At 36.9% G+C, this 19,530-nt stretch overlaps 3 protein-coding genes across 3 annotated transcripts; 2 read left to right on the top strand and 1 right to left on the bottom strand.

Moving 5' to 3' along the window:
• The first annotated feature begins 804 nt into the window (after window positions 1–804).
• LOC104106244 (glutaredoxin-C1-like) lies at window positions 805–1,585 on the top strand. Its single transcript, XM_009614741.4, has one exon. The coding sequence runs from the start codon at window positions 971–973 to the stop codon at window positions 1,340–1,342; it is 372 nt and encodes a 123-aa protein (XP_009613036.1). The 5' UTR covers window positions 805–970; the 3' UTR covers window positions 1,343–1,585.
• Window positions 1,586–2,552: 967 nt separating this feature from the next.
• Window positions 2,553–11,599, top strand: LOC104106243 (membrane-anchored ubiquitin-fold protein 4). The gene is made up of 4 exons (XM_009614740.4): window positions 2,553–2,736; window positions 2,872–3,084; window positions 6,095–6,265; window positions 11,358–11,599. Exons 2-4 carry the CDS (start codon window positions 2,955–2,957, stop codon window positions 11,411–11,413), a joined length of 357 nt encoding a protein of 118 aa, XP_009613035.1. The 5' UTR covers window positions 2,553–2,736; window positions 2,872–2,954; the 3' UTR covers window positions 11,414–11,599.
• Window positions 11,600–13,123: 1,524 nt separating this feature from the next.
• LOC104106241 (GRAS family protein RAM1) lies at window positions 13,124–16,141 on the bottom strand. Its single transcript, XM_009614739.4, has 2 exons — window positions 15,143–16,141; window positions 13,124–14,614 (listed from the first exon to the last, which is right to left on the bottom strand). The coding sequence occupies exons 1-2, from the start codon at window positions 16,139–16,141 to the stop codon at window positions 13,490–13,492; spliced, it is 2,124 nt and encodes a 707-aa protein (XP_009613034.1). The 3' UTR covers window positions 13,124–13,489.
• Between the last annotated feature and the right edge of the window lie 3,389 nt (window positions 16,142–19,530).

The following is a 19,530-nucleotide window of genomic DNA, read 5'->3' as shown; positions in this document are numbered from 1 at the left end:
GAACAAAAACTGATTAACGCCGCCGTCCTGCTGTCAGTATCTGTACGAACAAGAAGTCGACAACTGACCCATTTTTCCCTTCCTTTCTCAATGTCCTGCATTACTGCATGCATACATTTTTATCACAATTGATCATTGATTCTGTAAAACAAAAAAAAGGAAGTTGATATTGCAAAAAGTGCAGCAACTTTGTCTCCCCAAAGCTACTCTTCGTCCTACTATATGCAACTGCTCTTATATCAGGGAACCACTTCTACCTGGTACTCCCTAGTTTGTTTCAAAAAACACGCGAGTCTTTAAACAACAGCAAAAGAGACAAAATGTCGGGAATTTGTCCAAAAGCAGCCGTCCAAATTAAAGTATGAATAAGGAGTGAGCTCAGAAGGGTAAAATATACACTGTATGCACCCTGTCTCAATATTTTAGAATCAGCCGCAAATCAGAGACAAATGTCTCCTTTAAAAAGGGAACCATACTGAGCAAGGACGGCTCATTGTTAAGTTTGTGAAAGTCACGTTCCTGACTTAAACATGATCAAATTATAAGGCCGACATCAAATAAAGATTTCAGCCCTCTATGTAACAACAACAACAACAACTAGTCTCTGAGCTCTACTCCCTTTCAGAAAAAAGCCTGCTCCTTTTGTCTCTTCCCTCTATGAGTCATAATAAACAATTGTTTTTTCTTTGGGTAAATGTTTTATATCAACATAAGCTACAACAAAGCCAAATGCTGAAATTGAATTTATGCTAAAATACAACAAGGACAGTTAACAGTCCCACCACACTTCACTATCCACACTGCCTCTATCCACCTGCCATTCTCTATAAATACCTCTAGTTACCTGAATCATCCTCACTCACCACAAGGATATCTAAGCTAACCAACTCACTTGTCTTACACCTCCCATACTTAAAAAAAGTTGACTTCTTTCATCCTTATAGACATTCTCATAATTGAAATTAATAGAATGCACTATCAAACAGAGTCTTGGAATTCTTACCTACCTGAGAATTTTAAGATGGGTGGTGGTGACCCATTGGAAGAAATACAGAGAATGGCATCAAGGAATGCAGTGGTGATATTCAGCAATAATACTTGTTGCATGTGTCACGCAATCAAGAAGCTTTTCTGTGGAATGGGTGTCAACCCCACAGTTTATGAATTAGATGAGAACCCCAGTTGGGAGCAGGCTTTAATGAGTCTTTTGGGCAGCTCCTCTTCTTTGCCTGTTGTTTTCATAGGTGGGAAGTTAGTTGGAGCTATGGACAGTGTAATGGCAGCTCACATTAATGGCACATTAGTTCCTCTTTTGAAAGAGGCTGGTGCTCTCTGGCTTTGATCTTCTCTTCTCTGTTCTACTCTTTTTTTACTTTACTACAGCGGAAGTGGAGTTGCTTAGATTTACCTATCTTTTCTTTTTTCTTCTTCCTTTTCTATTTCGCCAGAGAAGGAATTTTGTTTTGCTTGTTTTTATGTAGTTAAAAGTTTTAATGGCCTGGGAAAAAAATTGTAACTTGCTCCCTCCATTGGTGCTAAAGAGAATTGAATTGAATAAGAAAAATGTAGTTCCACATTTCTTACATATGATCTCTTCCTAATTCTTTTACTTTGTCTGCTATAATGCAATGTTCTACCTCGCCTTTACAAACTCAGGCTCAATACTCATTTTTTCTTTTACTTATCCTAGTGTTGTTATGGCTCTTTTTTACTGTACTAAGAAGGAAGGTTTCATTACAAATAGAAGAGAAGGTATTGTACTACTACCACTTAATACTGAATTTAAGAGAACATCACTCTTCTTTTTTTAATGTACTTCAAGATAATGCTCCTTTATCTTAGTTAAACTGAATTTGAAGTAAATTCCTCAAATGGTCTCAAGTTGACTAAATTACTTAGTAAATCACTTTCCTTTCTTTTATCACAATAAAGTCACTTAACTATTGGAAAACTCTAAAAAAAAAAACCCAAACACACGTTTGAAGCTTCTTTCCAGCAATGGCACTCATGGATTGGATTTTCTTCTAATTTAAGTAGTTTATTTTATATGACATACTACTATTTAACAAAAAAACAAATTTTAAGGCTATTCTTTTTAAATAATGAAATGAAAATATTGACTAGATCAAATTGGTATTTCGAATGGTGAATGGAAAGCTCAAGTTGTTTTGTGTGCAAATTATCAACTTTTCAATGCTTCTAAAGATGGTTCACCTCTCACAATCATGAAAGGTACAAACTAATTAATCTCATCCATAAATCATTTATCATAAAAGCAAAGAGCCAAAAACATAGGATGCAAAAATGTACAACTCAAATACCTTACCATTTATCGAAAAAAATACCTTATGATTTTATTAATTAATAATAGTAATAGTAAAAAGATAAAGTGTAAATTCAAGAAAACCTCCATTAAAATGCAAAGTGAAAAACGAACAGAAAAAAGTGATACAACAGCTCGAGCCAGGCGTGACCCACGTGGCGTACACTCTACGTAGTCGATACTCCAATCATACACAAGACCAAAAAGGAAAGAGGAAAAAAGGTAACCCACTGTATATATTTTGTAAGCTCTTCACTATTTTACGTTTCCTTCCTTTCCGTTTTGCTTTCACGTTCAACGTCATCGATTTGGGGTCTAGGGTTCCTGGTTTTTCTCCCTCCCTTTAACTAAATTCAATGCAACCAAACTCAATAATACTTCAAATATCCTCTTTCACTGCTCGTTAATCACTGGTACATGTTAATATTTTATTTATTTTTATATTCGTGTTAGACTTGTAGTTTAGAAAATTATTTTATTTCCCTCTTTTAAACTATGGGGTTTGAGTGGTTCAACAGTGTGAACTCAATTTCTGTGTTTGGCTTCAGGAGCTGGGGGTAAATTGGGAAGTCCAGTGAAGGTTGGAGGTTTGGTTGGTGTTGATCGGAAAACAAGTGAAGACGGTGGGCAAATGCCGGAGGAGGACTTGATAGAGCTCAAATTTCGGTTGTACGATGGATCAGATATTGGTCCTTTTCGCTACTCACCTGCTTCCACCATAGCTATGCTTAAAGAGAGAATTGTCGCCGAGTGGCCCAAAGGTTTTGTTTACTGCCTCCCTCCTTTGTTAAGTTTTTTTCCTAGTTAGCAGTCAAGCATCGTGTAATTCTTTTCTGGGCTATGTATAATCATTCTTGCCATGTTTTCAGTTGTAATTTGCCCACATATGATGCCTCCCTGATTTTAAAGTTAAGGACTTTCAACTCTCGTTTTAGCTTATTTAGTTTTATAATCAATGTGATCCTCTGCATTGAAAATTAGTTCTAAAAGGGGCACCAAGGTGTGGCTTGGTGGTCGATGAAGTGGGTTGAGAACCATGAGGTCTCACGTTCAAATCCTTGCGGAGGCAAAAATACTAGGTTATTTCTTCATATCTGTCTAAGCATTGGTGGATAGAGTTACTTACCTGGTACATGTCCTGGTGGGAGGTAGTAGGTACTCCGTATAATTTGTCGAGGTGTGCATAAGCTGGCCTGAACACCATGGTTATTAAAAAATAATAGGCTTGAGGTGACCTGCATATTTTGAAAGTTGACTTATGCTAGATTAAGTCACTTATAGGCAGTTTTTGAACTTGTTATACCGTTCTAAGGCCAAGCTTATTAGTTAGAAAGCTTGTGTCAAGTGGCAACTCCTCTGAAAAAGTCTAAGAGTGCTAGTGTTAGTCGCAAATGTACTAATATTGAATTAATGATAGAAAGTATCTTTGCAGAATTTTTTGAGTCAAGAACTGTAGTGGGGTATTTCTTTTTCTGAACTTCAATTCCGTTTAAGATGACTCATCTTCAATATGTTCGTACGAGTGTTCTGAGTTTCTAGTGTAGTCTGTCCAAGCTTTCAGGCTTCTGAAGTTTTTTTAGCTGGTGTGAACTTTCATCATGTGCCTTGCTGGACTTTCACATGAAAGAATTGCGTGTTGTATTCTTTTTATCATTGGGTTCAGGAGTCTTAGGCTGCATATATTTGGTCTTATTTTTACTTTTCCAAAAATCCTTACTATCTTGAGGGTTTCTCCATAGTTTCCAACTTTGTGTCAACTCTCTTGCTAGTTTTGTCATTTAGCACATCATCATATGCAATATCAAGTGCCATAGAATTTCATCCTATGTATATTAGTTAGTTTGTCCATAACTATGATAAACAAGTAGCCGTTCAAGGAAGATGCCTGCTGTAAGCCCACATCATCCACCATAGAACCTCATCTTGTATAGTGTATACTACTAGTTAGCTCATTATAAGCCAGCTACCTGGTTTAAACCCACGATTATAAGAAATTCCTCTATGCATCCTCCCAATATTCGTGCACTTATGATTGCTTGCTTGCACATATGATATTGCAAAATCACATGATGGGAATGTATTCATACTACTACAGTAATATATTACTTTTTCAAGGAAAAAAAAGGCAAATTTAACCAACCTACAGTTCATATTGTCAAAAAATGCAGGGTATATATTTGTTGTTGTTTGTAAGATCAAAATCACCACCATCACCAGAGTAATAATGGCGCTTTCTTTGATTGGCATACATCCAGTGTGACCTAGATATTCAAAATTGCATGATTCATAGTGTTGTACAAGAAAGTAGAATATGTATCCAAATTGTCAGATATATGCTGAATTCTAAGAGTGTATAGATACTCATAAAATGCGTACCGCTGGAGGCTTGTACTGAAACATATCCAAGAATACTAATGGCTGCCTTGCAAACTATTTGTATAGATACTCATAAAATGCGTACCGCTGGAGGCTTGTACTGAAACATATCCAAGAATACTAATGGCTGCCTTGCAAACTATTTGCTGTGAGTACCAGTTTTGTAGCTAAGAGACGTTTGAATAGAGTATTTGTTAGCGGGGACTTGTTAGCTAGAACATTGAGCTAATGACACCAAATCAGATTGACAAGTAAGCATTTTGATCCTACTCATTTTGCCTAGGAAAGTTTGAAATAGAGCCCGTGGACCTTAGGATTCTTGGTAGGGTTAAATGCGGTGCTCTCAAAGGCCAGAAGCAAAGGAAAGCACCAAGGTCTATTTTTTTTTTTTTTTTTGAAAAGTTCACATATTTGTATTAATTAGAAGGTGGACTACACCAAACCAGTGTAACCATCCATAATTACAAGAGGGAGTACTAGAAGAGATTCTAGTTCTCTGTAAAATCTCATAAATAATCTAAAACTTCAAAAATACATTCACATTCTTCTAAATACTCCTGTTTACACCAAAAATAATAGAGCACTAGACAGCTCATATTCCTTAGTGGTTGTCTATTGGGGTTTTAAGTGCACACCAAAATTGATAAACATGCTTAGTGAAATAAGGTGCTGATCAGGGGAAAAATATGAAAGAATATATATCTAATGCAAGGAAAAGAACTCTACATATTAACAATAAAGTAGAAAAAGATTCAAAGTAAAATTTTTTTCATTCTTCATCAAAAAAAATAAAAGTAAATTTTTTGTCATTCAATGTTCAAATACTGTACAGCCAGGATGAGCTAAGTAAATCTTCCAGCCAGAGCTTTTTGGTTTTGAAGAGAACAGAAGAAAAAGTACTTGCCCACACTCACATTAAAAAATAAAAAATAAAAAAAATAAAAAGATGAAGCCAAAAGTTAAAGCCTTTTGGGTTAGCTACAGGTAAAGTTCTTCCAGAGCCAAAGCAAGACACAAACCGCTACTCCTTCAGAATTAGAAGAGAATTTTGAGTTTCTACATTCTTAAGACTGAACCTGCAATATGTCCTATTTTCACCCCTATCAAACAAGGGGGTAAACCCAAGACCAAAATTTTCACAACTATAAACCTATATTGGTAAAGGTGATAAAGTTAGAGCCTGGAAAAACCACCTTTATGTTTTTCTCTATACCGTGCAAGAAAGTGAGTAGACATCTAAACTTTGAAATTTGACTTCCTCTTATATCATGCTTTATTGCTTTTTTGATGGTCCATTTATTTGCAGGGGTCTTTGAAAAGGGCCGTCCATATCCTTCTTTGTACCTTTTTGTCTATGGGCTTTGTTTTAATAAGATTCAGTTGTTTTCCCTGCAGATAAAAAAATTGCACCCAAGGCGGCAAATGATGTAAAACTGATATGTGCTGGCAAAATCTTGGAAAACAGCAGGAGTGTTGGTCAATGCAAGACGCCTTTCGGCGAGCTACCAAATGGTGTAATTACCATGCATGCTGTTGTACAACCATCTATAGCTAAAGCAAAGTCAGGTAGGTTCCCCTTACTACTGAATATGCTGGCGTTCTATGCCATGTCTTACTGTTTTATATTAGGACATTTTAACCTGATGGAATTTTTATGTTCTTAAAACAGAAAGAACTAGAAGCTTTTATCTCTTCCTTTGAATGTGTTGAACCTAAGCAACAGTGTTGAATGTGGGAGTCTTATTTCTAACGTAAAATGCATCTAACATAGTTATGCTGGAGATGTCTATTGGCTTTGCCAAGATTTTCAGAAGATTTGACATTTCTCTAAGGCAAGAGTGTAAGATGTTCAGATATAGTTCAGTTGGAGTCTTTCACATGTGGTGTGGAGAAATGGCTATTTTATGAGAAGAAAGGAGGAGGTTCTGAAGATTTGACATTTCTCTGATTCCATGTTAATATTTCTTCTACTTGTCAAATCGATTCAATTAACTCTATGTCCGCTGAAATTTGGCAACCATCCTTCAAGTCTAATGCTTTTTATATATTTAGTCTTGTCTATAAAGATGTAAAACATGGTAGATGTTGCATTTTGTTGGCTGGCAATAAAGATGGACAATGAGAATAATTTTTATTCCTCTTCTACGAATTGGACTCATTAATTAACCTTTTTAAGATAAAATATAGCCAAGTGTGGAAAATATTTGGGGAGTTGAGGTTGAAATGAATGCCATAGAGATAGGGAAATGTCACTTGAAGTTATCTCCCAGTGACGTAAAATTGAGGAAGTTACGAAAATTGAGCATCGTTTAACCAATTAAATGGTAAGATTACCATTTTTAGGGTAAAATTGTAAGCGAATGAACATCGAAAGCCAAGATATTTCTTATCTTGTTCCCACTTTGTATGTCAGCATAGATGAAAACTTGCTATGGGGCATTGAAGAATGAATCAATGCCACTTTAGCATTTTACCACCATCTTGTGTTGACAACGGTAACTTGGGATGTTAACATATCCTGGGCTTTTATGTGAGTAAATTAGCTTCATCATAGATCACCATATGCTGGGGTATTGTGAGGTGAATTTAGCTTTATCATAGATCAGCATGAATGTGCTCTAGCCTCTAGGTGGGATGAACAACTCAAAACATGAGCTTATAATTACACCAGCTTTTTATGTGTGTTCATTATGTCACTCTGAATATATGCTGTGATAACTCAACACTTGTTTTATCATTCATGGTGTAGAATTGTCTTTATGATTTTTCCTTTTTTTTCCCTCTACTTTCTATTATCCTATCAATATCATTTTTACCTTAGCCTGGTATATGATAATTGTAGATGATATTATGTTAATTGGAACTAAAGAAGGTGAATACCAAAAGCTTGAACTACGAGAAGCACTCTAGAGAGTTTAAGATAAGCTGGAGTAAGACTGAATTTATGCACTGCAAGTTTAGCCAGCATAAGAAGAGTGTAGTTGAGGTGAGATTAGACAGGATTATGGCGCGTAAATGCAATAATTTAGATCCGGGCTCTAGGAGAATAGCATTCTGAGAGTCACCGAGATTTTGGGTATTGTAGACGCATCAAGGTTGAGGAGGTCGTGGGGGCTATGTGTAAGATGAGCAAGGGCAGAGCAACCAGGCCAGATGAAATTCCGGTAGAATTTTGGAAGTGTGTGGGTAGAGCAGGCTTAGAGTGGCTGACTGGGCTGTTTAATATTATTTTCAGGATGAAGATGATGCCAGACGAGTGGAGATGGAGTACGGTGGTAACGTTGTACAGGAATAAAGGTTATATCCAGAGTTGCAATAACTATAGGGATATCAAGTTACTAAGTCATACCATGAATGGTGGAAGTGAGGGTGAGGAGGACAATGTCTATATCCGATTACCAGTTCGGGTTCATGCTGGGTCGTTCAACTACGGAGGCTATCCACTTTATTAGGAGGTTGGTGGAACAGTACAGGGATAGGAAGAAGGATCTGCACATGGTGTTTATTGACCTGGAGAAAGTGTATGACAAGGTGCTTAGGGAGGTCTTTTAGAGATGCCTGGAGGCAAAAGGTGTGTCGGTCGCTTACATCAGAGCGATTAAAGACATGTATGATGGAGTTAAGACTCGAGCTAGGACCGTGGGAGGCGACTCTGAGCATTTTTCGGTGTCATGGGGTTGTACCAAGGACCTGCGCTCAGCCCGTTCTTATTAGCCCTGGTGATGGGTGCACTGACACACCATATTCAAGGGGAGGTGCCACGGTGTATGTTATTCGCTGCTGATATAATGATATAGTTCTGATTGATGAGACGCGATGCAGCGTTAACGAGAGGCTGGAGGTTTAGAGACGGACCCTTGAATCTAAGGGTTTCAAGTTGAACAGGACGAAGACAGAATACCTGGAGTGCAAGTTCAACGCCGACTCGAGTGAAGCGGGCATGGACGTGAGGCTTGGGTCACAGGTCATCCCCAAGAGAGGCAATTTCAAGTACCTTAGGTCAGTTATCCAGGGGATAAGGAGATCGACGAGGACGTCGCACATTGTAGAGGGGGTGGGGTGGATGAAATGGAGATTAGCATCTGGAGTCTTGTGTGACAAGAAAGTGCCACTGATGCTCAAAGGTAACTTTTATAGAGCGGTGGTTAGACCAGCCATGTTGTATGGGGCAGAGTGTTGGCCAGTTAAGAACTCACTTATTGAGAAGATGAAAGTAGCAGAAATGAGGATGTTGAGGTGGATGTGCGGACGCACTAGGATGGACAAGATTATGAATGAAGATATTCGGGAGAAGGTGGGTGTAACTCCTATGGATAACAAGATGCGTGAAGCGAGGCTCAGATGGTTCGGGCACGTGCGAAGGAGAAGCCCCGGTAAGGAGCTGTGAGTGGTTGGCTTTGGCTGGTATGAGAAGAGGTAGAGGGCGGCCTAAGAAGTATTGGGGAGAGGTAATCAGGTAGGACATGACGTGTCTTCAGATTTCCGAGGACATGGCCCTTGATATGAAGGTGTGGAGGTCGAGCATTAGGATGTAGGTTAGGGGGTAGTTGAGCATTTTCCTACATTGTTTCGGGTGAGAGACTAGTTTGATAGGATTTTGTCTTTAGACTGCTAGTGGTTAATGTTGTGTTCATACTATTCTTCTGTTTTTCATAGTACGGGGCCTTATTTACTTGTTATTGTTATTGCTTCTCATCTATTTTCTGGTCCTTATGTTGCTGTTATTATTTCTGTGATTTCTGTTGATGGTACTGATTTATTGTCTCTGTTCGTCTTCTTGAGTCGAGGGTCTTTCGGAAACCGCCTTTCTACTCCCTCGGGGTAGGGGTAAGGTCTGCGTACTCACTACCCTCCCCAGACCCCACTTGTGGGATTACACAAGGTTGTTGTTGTTGTTGCTCTATGAGAATGAAACAATAGATGAAAATATTATACACAATTAAAATAGGATGGTTGAAGAAATGGAGAAGTGCTATTATTGCACCGTTAATACATATGGCAGATTTGGTGCATGTTCCCGAATCTATTTGGGATTTGTTGGTGTTTCCAGAAACATAAGAGATACGCTTAACAACTGGCAGGGCCAAAGAATTACAAAGAGCAAAAAGAAGATATGGAGAGCTATTTCTTTTTATGTATATTTTGGACAGTTTGGATTGCGAGAAACCATAGATATTTTGTGGATAAAAATCTGTCCTTACCTTTCGTGAAGTTTAGATGCCTGTAGAACATGTATTGGTGGAGCAATGTAAATTCTGTATGATCCTAGATTGATGGTAGAACTCATAGACTTCCTCCAAGTCTAAAAGGGAGAAACTACCTCATCTTTGAAGTACTTAAGCACTTGCTTGGTGCTATCTTTGCTAATAAGTTTATATTTACTGATCAGAAAAGAAATGAAGAAATACTACCAGAGTGTTATATGATAGAGAGGACACAATTTGATAGACAAGTTGTTAAAACGGTTATAAGAGCAATAATGTTATGTGAGAGTGAGTGTCGGGCCACCAAGGTTCAACATATCCAAAATGAGTGTTTCAAATATGCAAATGCTAAGATGGTTGTAAGGTCATACAAGAATAGAATTGGTCACATTTGACCAAAGGTACAAGCGGCATACTTAGAGGATAAAATGAGAGAAGGTCGCTTGAGTTGGCTTAGTAATGTCCTATGTCAACCTGCAATATCTCAGAATCCATATAGACTTGCCAAAATGTGACACAATGGAAGAAAAAGATTCATGTAGGCTGATCCAATGAATTGTGATCAAGTTTAGTTTGCTAGGAGTTTTTTAAGTTTCGGTAAAGATTTATATACTAGTAGAAAACTTTGAGTACTTTTTTTGAAAATGGTAACAAGTATTTATTATATATAAACAGCACAAAGCTTCTGCTGAAATCCAAATGTACAGAGGAGAGCAAAAATTATGCCCTCGTTCTTCTTACAAGGATTAGTGACATCTATCAGTGTGTCAACATCTTCTACCAGTTCTTCCTTACACCAAAAATGAAATAGAAAATAACTTGTGCGGATCAAAATCTTCAAATATTGGCTTGATGCTAGTCTAAGTGGAATGACATGGTCAATGAGGATCTATATAGCCAACTCTAGCTAGCTTGGGATTGAGGCGTAGTTGTTATTTGTTGTTTTATTTTATTTTTTCACCTCGTCTATTTTGGTTTATTTGCACTGTTATTCTTTTAATTTCTTCACCTTCAAGTACTGCTACTTTTTGTTGAACTATCTGAAGATCCAAATTTGAGGGATTTTGCTCGTCTACAATTGATGTGCATAATTTCTGATGATTGCTACAATTAGAATAATATTCCTCTTTATAGTGTGACCTGAGATAACTGCTGACTCTCAACCTGTAGAGCATCTAATGACTGTGGACTTACTAAGTTCTAAGGAATTTCGTTTCCACTTCTTGTTAAGTTGCTAACTGTCATATTTTTATAGACGCATATATAATTGTTCTCCGTCTATGTCTTGAACCTTAAGAGACAGCTCTGTATTTGAAGATCTGAGGTGGTCCTGCTACACCCTATCCCCTGCTCTAGCCCCTGGTTGCCAAATCTCAGTCCAGGGTTATGATGTTAAACCATTGATGTTTTAATTTTCTCCTTTATTGCTGCTGAGACTTGTCTTTCTGCAACAGAAAAGAAGATTGACGAGACCCCAAAGAAAAGCATATGTTCATGTTCCATATTGTGAGATTGCAAGTGATTCAGTTTGACCTTGTGGTATTCATGGGGTTACCTGCGCTTTGAAGTTTAGTCACTGAGTTAATAATCTGTATGTACCTCATTATTACATGTTTGTTGAAAGGCATTTCTATGTAACTATTGCATGTTTCTATGATCACGTTTGTTCTATAAAGTTGGCATATTTACATTTGTAGTCGCAGATTTTCTCATTTGAAAAATACAGAAGGATGGGGACACGCAGAAGGTGATTTCTCATCATGGTCAATGGACTCGGATTTTCTTGTCAAACAGACGCATAATTAAATTGACTTATGGATTCCACGTTTTAGTCAATAATTGACACATTAATGCAAAAGCTACCTACCTTTACGCAGGATGCTGGTCTTTTTTAAATATTTCTGGTCGTCTTAGGAGGAATTGTCCTTGTTGAGTGATGCAGGGCAAACTTAATTCTTACCACATAAGTCTCAGCAACTTTTGTATATAACACAACCGAGTAATTCTTACAATATCAAGGTCACGCGGCATGCGACTTTAGCTTTTATTGTCTTTGAGAGTAACCACGTTTATTATGCTCCGTTTAGATAGCAATGACAGTATGAAACTATTTTCCGTGAGGAAAAGAGAGCATAAATATGTACTGATTATGTAAGGGAACGAAAAAGATAATGTGTGATCTCAAAAAAAAATCTTTTTTTTTTCTTCTGAAGCTTGAAATTCTTGTATGGTCTCATAATTCGTTTCCTCCGATTTTCTTCGTTCTTTTTTCTTCTTTTAAATAAAACCACTCCTAGTGGTGATTTTATACATCACTAAACATAAAAAAAATTACATGGTAGGGGATGTGACCACATTCTCCGGTTCTGTTGGCCTAAGCGAAGATTGTTTTGATGATTGACAAAAGAACTCAAGCATGAACTAGGTTCATACACAGTGTATACAGACACGGCAGATTCGAGCACAAGGCATGCACGTGAAGGAGATAAGCTTAACTGGTTATATCCGATATCTCCTGAACGAAATGATTGCATAAGTGATAACATGATTGCATAAGTGATAACGAGAATGACTCCTTACTCAAAGAGAACTCTATCCTAGATAAGGGAGGAGTTAGAAGTTGAAGATAACTAGAGCTCTTCCACCATGGAAGTTCTTTACTTTCTGCATTTATTATTTTGCAACAGTAGTATAAGGAACACATAGAAGAACCAGGTTCTTCGATAATCCGTGCACGCGAAAAATTGTACACCACACAAATCACCCCCTCTTGTGTGGTATTGAAGTACAAAACATCAAGTTCAAATTGAGAATGGACCGTCCCATTTATACATTAGAGAAATCTAACACTATCAGATTTGGGGACTCTAACAATTTGTCATGTTAAGCTTACAAAAAAATTATCATAAATGTATGATATCACTCCTTTTCTTCTTCGTCCTCAGTACTTACGAGAGTTTACTTTTCGGGACATGGCTTTTCGAGTTGCAACCTGTACTGATATTGTGACGAAGGTGCAACAACTAAGCGTACTTATATCTATGGCCAAACTCAATGATATTTGGCAATTTAAGAAGCAGGTATCTAGGAAATTTGCTGCACTTTTAGGGCGGGAGTATTTGCTACAGTAAACTTAAAATACTCAAGCTGGTAATTAACTTCATCTAATCCATCTAGCTTTGGAAATAAATTACAACGTTCGGCAAAATAGACATGAAAGTGGCTATATATAAAATCCAGTGCTTCCGATAGTGAGGAGCTATATGAGTAATATTCAAACGAATGATTTGACTTAATTAAAATAGACATCCTGCACCAATAAATTAATGTTGACCTAATCCTTCTTTAGAGGTCCCATTCTACTTACACAGAAAAAATAATACTCCATCTAGAACTTTGATAATTCTGTTTCATTACCTTTTCCTCTTTGGCAGATATTTTGTTTTTGGGGAGGCTTAGACAAAAGCAACCTCAATCCGAGTATGAAATAGAGAAAATAAAAGAAAAAGGAAAAGGAGACACATATACATTAATATAAGTAAGAATTAAGGAAGAAGAAGGGAAGCAAATGGAGAAATCATGAGCATCAGCATCGCCAAGCAGACGCAGCTAAAATGGCCCTATCTTGCCATCCCAATAGCAAACAACCATTATCCTCTGTCAATTTATAACCATCACACGAGTAAAGTCCCAGTAATATTTTGGACTGCGTCACTGCATTTGCACTCAGTGCTACTCCTTTAAACCCCTTCCCTTCCATTAACCTCCTCCATTTTTCCAACCTCTCGTGCCGCACCACTCTCTCTGCTCCCTCACACGACACTATGTTCATTATCTCCGGCGCAAATATATACTGTTCCAGTTTTGCCCTCTGCGAAGAATCCGCCGGAAATGTCGCGTCCAGAGAATCAAATATCGCTGAATAGTAGTGCAACGCTTCTAAGAAACGGCCCAAAAAGTAGGGCCCGTTATGGCTCGCTTCTTGCTCCACAATGGTTACAATATTCGGAGCCTGGTCTCTAATCATGGCTAACAAATTCCCAATACAATTTACTGGGACTCTATGGAGTCGGTTCACCGAATTAACAGCCAGAGCCTCACCAATCCTTCTGTTAAACATGTGCGGTTTCAAATCTTCAAGTTGCTCCCCTACAGGGTGAAATTCGAACGGAACATGAAGGGAGTGAGCCAGTTCTGTTAAACATCGGCCCGTTTCCTTGACGGCTTCAGGAGACGGCCCGACTCCTGTTATACGAAGAAACGGAGCTCCACCGGGTCGCGCTGCTAACGCTTGCATAAAAGCGGGCCACTGATAACCTTGAAGGATGTCTAAATCGATGACATGGACCCGCTCTTCGGCTTCGAATGCTTCAAATATGGCTTGATTAGCTGTGAAATGAGCAAACTTAACGTAAGGGCAAGCTTGGTAAAGAATCTGATAGATTTTGAGGATTTCTAGGGAATTAGGAGGGAAAGGGTTGAATGGTTTTGGGGCAGAAGAAGTGTTGGGTTTAGTGGCTAGGGTTGCGGTTAGCCTCGCAGTAAGAGCTTCGGTGAAGCAGGAAGCGACACGTTGCATGGAGTCGCCGATAGGGGTGACAACTCGATTCAGGTGGTGGAGGTATCTTCTGGCCAACATGTAGTCCTCTTTTGAGACTGCTTCTGCACAGGCAAGGAGAAGGTGCACCAGTTGTAAGCCACTGTCCAGTTCCTGCATATATACACATGCGTTCAAATTAGATTATTCCCACTTTTTTACCTTTAATTAATTAGAACATTACTATCTAGTGAAACATCTTCAAATTAGCAATAGATTATATTTGTCTAGTGAAGCTGATTGAAAGAGTCCAATTTTGTGGAATGACTAAGGACTAGGCTCTTTTCTTAATAAGCTTCTGTCCATACAAAGAGGGACAAAAACACGTTTGCATGGTCATAATAAGCAAGCCGTTAGAATTCGCTGTAGACATGTTGCCGTTTTTAGCTGACTTGGTTTAATTCCTACGTACTATTGAAAAAGAAAAATATTGTTGTAAACAAGGTAGATTAGAGACTTAATTTGAATAAATAGCATTGGAAAGACAGTCTAAATTTTGGCTTATTTGCATGAGGTGAAATCAAGACGTGCAAGATGAGTAGTACTAGCTAGATATGGTTTCCTTTCCCAAACCTTGTAAAGAACCCAATTATAAGTGTCGAAGTAAATTTACAAAGAAAATTAATACAAATAAAGTAATACCTGATCAGGTGCAGCAACGACCAAGTTGTGATTGATAATTTGCGTATGTTGTTGTTGTGCCGTTGGTGGTTGTGCATGTGTTATTGGTCTTTGTTTTTGTTGCTTTTCATGCTGCCGTTCTTGTTGTAGCTGTTGGGACAAAGGAGCGATAGACCCCGTCTGGAAAATCTCATCGTCTGGGACGGCACTTGTATCGCCGAGTAAGGATCCCATAAAGCTACCTGGTGCATTAGATGATGAATTTGGCAAAGCGCCCAGGCACTCCAACAGATCGGGCACTACCGACAGCACATCAAACGACTCGGAAGAAGATCCAGCAACACCACTACCTGAAACTTTGAGGGTCGAATACGAGGATGCCAAATCCTCCTCCTTGTCATAATCATCATCCAAGAAACTCTCAAGAGCTGGCAGGTTAAAGCTCTCAATTTGCATGAACTGGTTATTGGGAGAGTTGAATACCTTTTGGAGTGGGCTCAGTCCCTTGCCTTTATTACTCGAGTGGTAATTAGGTCCCAAAGGAGAGCGAGGAGGTGAGCACATCATCATGCTCTGCCCATGAATCCCCTGATGATGCCCGTAATTATTGTTACTATGAGTAGTAGTACTGAAACTGGAAGCAGGCTGAGGCGAGGGAAGGTTCCTGACGGGGGAAGAGATCATGAAATCTCCCTCCAGCTGATCCGCAAAGAATGATTCCCAAATGGAATTGTCAGGTGATTGGATTTCAACATCATCGTCCACTACGAATTTCAACGTAGGGAAACTGAGACTGGTAGGTCCTAAGCTGCCACAATTGAGTTCAAAATCGGAGGTGACAGGAGTCACTTTCTTTGATTCAGAAGAAGCAAGAGAAGACTCATCTAGCGGCAGCTTGCTGTATGAATTCTCACTCTTGAAACTTCCTATTTCACTCTTTAAGCTGCCAACCTCGCTTTTTATGTCATTCTTTAAACTTCCCATCCTCGCAGACAAAGAATTGTTCATAACAGTACTCATTCACTGCCCTTGTTTTTTGCAATCTATTTATGCTGATGAATCAACCTTTATTATTATGATTTGATGTCCTATATAAATAATTAGCCGGGAAATTATTAGAAATGATGGTCATAAATTGGAAGGTGCAGAAAAAGGAAGTTTGATTTTGAAAATCAGGCGAAAAGGAAAAGGAAAGAGGTTTTTAAAAGGTGAAAGTTGTGATCTTTCAATCGTTTTTTTATTGGAAAATTAAGGGCATTCGTCAGCTTGTCCAGACTGTGGATTATGAAGGAAGAAAATCTTGGAAAAATCTGTGACTTCTTCATTTCGCATGTTTGGAACTTAGTGAATTTTATCGACTTCTTTCTATCAATCGAATAGGATTTGGAATTGTACCTCTTTAAACTAAAGAATTTTCTGTTAGCTGGTTGGTCGATTCTTACATTATTTTATTTCATCTCTTGTTCTTTTCTTAAACTACTGTTTAAAAAGCAAGAAATCGGTGGGGCCTTGAGGTCCAGTTGTACGAACTTTCGTGGTATGGGCCCCACTCTGGGCCGGCCCGGCTGACGATAGCAAGCATAGTTGGGAATTTTGAATAAAAAGAATGATTCCTTTGGTATAAAATAATGGGAGTATAGTGAAATCCGCAAGCAGGGATTGGTCGAAGTGGAATGAAAGGGATATTATTAGATAAAGGCGATGCTCCATTCTACGTTAACAATCAAGTCACTAGAAATCTACTTTTCACATTTAACAAAAGCACCAACAGTGGCAACCCATCAATTTTATAAACAGTTTCTTATTACTCCCTCTATTTAACTAACTAGTCTTGCCAAACGCGTTCTGTGCGTGTAACATGTATCAATAAATACACAACTTAAAAATAAATATACTCTGTAACTATTATCAAACAATGTAATTTGGTTTTAAAATAGAAAAACTAAAAAAAAAGCGTAAATTTCTAAAAACGATGAATCTAGCTCGCATAAGTTCTCATATGCCTTATTGTGGTTTCTAATAACATCAGAAGAAATGCTTAATGAAGATTATTGTTATTTTTGTGATGTAATTCTGAAAATAAATAAGCAACACAAAAATATTTTTAAATTTGAGAATGAAGACGCCTTCTAAAGTAACAATGTGAAATTTAAAAATGGCTAATATTGAGTTAATATTTTCTAATAAATAAATTAGTATATTAAAATTTTGATATTAGGACTTCCTCACGAAATTTTTGTTGATAAGTGGCAGTTTTACTTACCATATGAAAGTTTATGTGATATCAATTGGTTTGGACCTATGTTTATTGGTGTTATTAGATCTTATAACTCGAGAAAATTTTAGTTGATAAGTGAGATTTTAGTTGATAATCGATTTTGAGTTGATAAATAAAATTTTAGTTATTTTTAGAGTCATAAATATTAGAAAATTAGCATGGAAGATATTTTGCTACATAATTCAAAGAATTCAAGTATTTATATAAGGTACAATTTTAATTGATTTTAAAATTTTAAATATTAGAATATTTTGCATAGCAATTTAAAATTTTTTGTGTTAAATGACAAAAAAGTTCCAATAAATTAAAAGTGGTAAATTCATAGTTAGAATTTAGAATCCGAAATATTAGTTTATTCACATTTTCTAAATAATGGTAGTATCCTATTCAAAGTCTTTCTCTTGCTTACTTTTTTATTTTTCGAGGGATGATTACAATGGAAGTAAACTTTGATTACCCATGTTAATGTTGATTTAGTTAATATGTTATATGTCTACGATGGCTAAAGTCTAAAACTTAGGACTTCTTATTTAGTTCAATAAGAAAATATTTAATAACCAAAAGTTTAAAAAATTTAAATATCCTAATATTTAGGAAAGTAACTTAAATTATAATTTTGTCTAATATATAGTAAAAAGGGGTAAAAAAGGCGAACAATATTTTACTAAGAACTTTCGATAGATAGATGTATTATTTGACTGCACACCAAAATTAACGCCAAAAAGGGAGATTTCTGTATTTGTGGTTTTAGGCGTTTCATGACATTTATATTGCTATAAAATATGTCACTAAAAATAAATAAAAAGGTTAAAGTTAAACTATTACATGCTAAAAAAGAAAGAGTGTTATATGAACTAACCGTATTCATATTTATTTCTTTTTCTCTCCAAACTATTAAAATTATTGTTTGTCTTGTATTGTTACACTTCCTATTCGTTCTGAAAGAATGCTACCTATTTATATGTATAGCTCAATTCAAAGTAAAAAATGCGAGTGCACTTATCGGCAAAGATAGTGTTTCAGCTAACTGCCTAGCTTTGTGTTTCCTCTTATTGTACAACACATACATGGGAAGAAATAAAAGATTAATTAGGCGTTTATTTTTCAAGTTGTAACTCTCTATATCTACCTTGATCTCTTTTTGCATGTTTCTTTTGCGTTCATTGAACTGTTAGTGTCTTGCCAGAATACAACGTTATAGCAATTATCTATTCAAATTTAATCCCTATATATATTTGGTCTAATGATAAAAGACTCAATTATTTTTGTTTGTTGTTGCTTTGGAGTGGAGAAACCAACGCATTTTGATTTTCTCATCGGTATGATCATTTGTTTGAGCTCGAATTACAGGCAAAATGTGGCTGACCTACAAATATCAATCCTAAACTTTAGTCTTCCTTTTGCCAACTTATACCTGGAAGCTAAAAGCTTTAATCCCTTCTTTTCTTTTTCACTAGCATATATATATACATGATCTTCAATTAAAATCCAGTGCCAACGTTTGTCTTTTGTTGGAGCAGAGTCAGTGACAATCACCTTCTGCACATGACTTAAATTTGTTCTTCTTATTAATGGACTCAAAATTGCGCAACCATACTTTCAAAATAAATAAATACAGATAACTGTGCAAACACTCTTGTATCTTCGAGATATTGAGGTAATTTCTAGGCTACTGCAAACTCCTAGGTTTTGCACTTTCTAAAAGTTTAAACTAAATAGAGCTCACTTTTGATTATTTATTATATTATGTCTCAATATTTATATGACAAGTATAAATGTAATATTCTTTTGTTATCCGTCCTAATTAGTAATCAAATTTAACAGCTACTTATTAGATTTGTAGTTGAGTTGTAACTTTCAAACTTTAAATTCCACTGTCTCTTCTTGCAGCCTTCTATAATTTCATTTCCACTCGCTCTTCCTGAAAGTTAATGTGCAATTCTGTAAAAGAACATGTGGCATAAAGCTGCTTCGGAATCGAAGGGGTAAACTTAAAAAAAATATTGAAAGAGAAAGAGTGTGTTAAGCCAAAAACTACCGTAGCCGAATATGTAGGTAAAAAATAAGAAGAAAGTGAAGAATATTAAATCTCCAAGTGTTAGCCAAAAGAAGGGGCGGTAGGTCATTATCC

The sequence above is a fragment of the Nicotiana tomentosiformis genome, chromosome 2, assembly GCF_000390325.3.
Source record: "Nicotiana tomentosiformis chromosome 2, ASM39032v3, whole genome shotgun sequence".
In the NCBI taxonomy this organism is placed as follows: domain Eukaryota; kingdom Viridiplantae; phylum Streptophyta; class Magnoliopsida; order Solanales; family Solanaceae; genus Nicotiana; species Nicotiana tomentosiformis.
Note: the sequence above shows the minus strand (reverse complement) of the source record. Positions and strands in the feature narration are given on the sequence as shown.

Bases quoted from the DNA above. Each gene is read 5' to 3' on its own strand.
- LOC104106243 (XM_009614740.4), top strand. From the start codon at position 2,955: ATGCCGGAGGAGGACTTGATAGAGCTCAAATTTCGGTTGTACGATGGA. The intron at 3,085-6,094 runs GTTTTGTTTACT...TTTTCCCTGCAG, and splicing joins TGTCGCCGAGTGGCCCAAAG to ATAAAAAAATTGCACCCAAG. The intron at 6,266-11,357 runs GTAGGTTCCCCT...TTTCTGCAACAG, and splicing joins TATAGCTAAAGCAAAGTCAG to AAAAGAAGATTGACGAGACC.
- LOC104106241 (XM_009614739.4), bottom strand. From the start codon at position 16,141: ATGAGTACTGTTATGAACAATTCTTTGTCTGCGAGGATGGGAAGTTTA. The intron at 14,615-15,142 runs GTATTACTTTAT...GTATATATGCAG, and splicing joins TCGTTGCTGCACCTGATCAG to GAACTGGACAGTGGCTTACA.
- LOC104106244 (XM_009614741.4), top strand. From the start codon at position 971: ATGCACTATCAAACAGAGTCTTGGAATTCTTACCTACCTGAGAATTTT.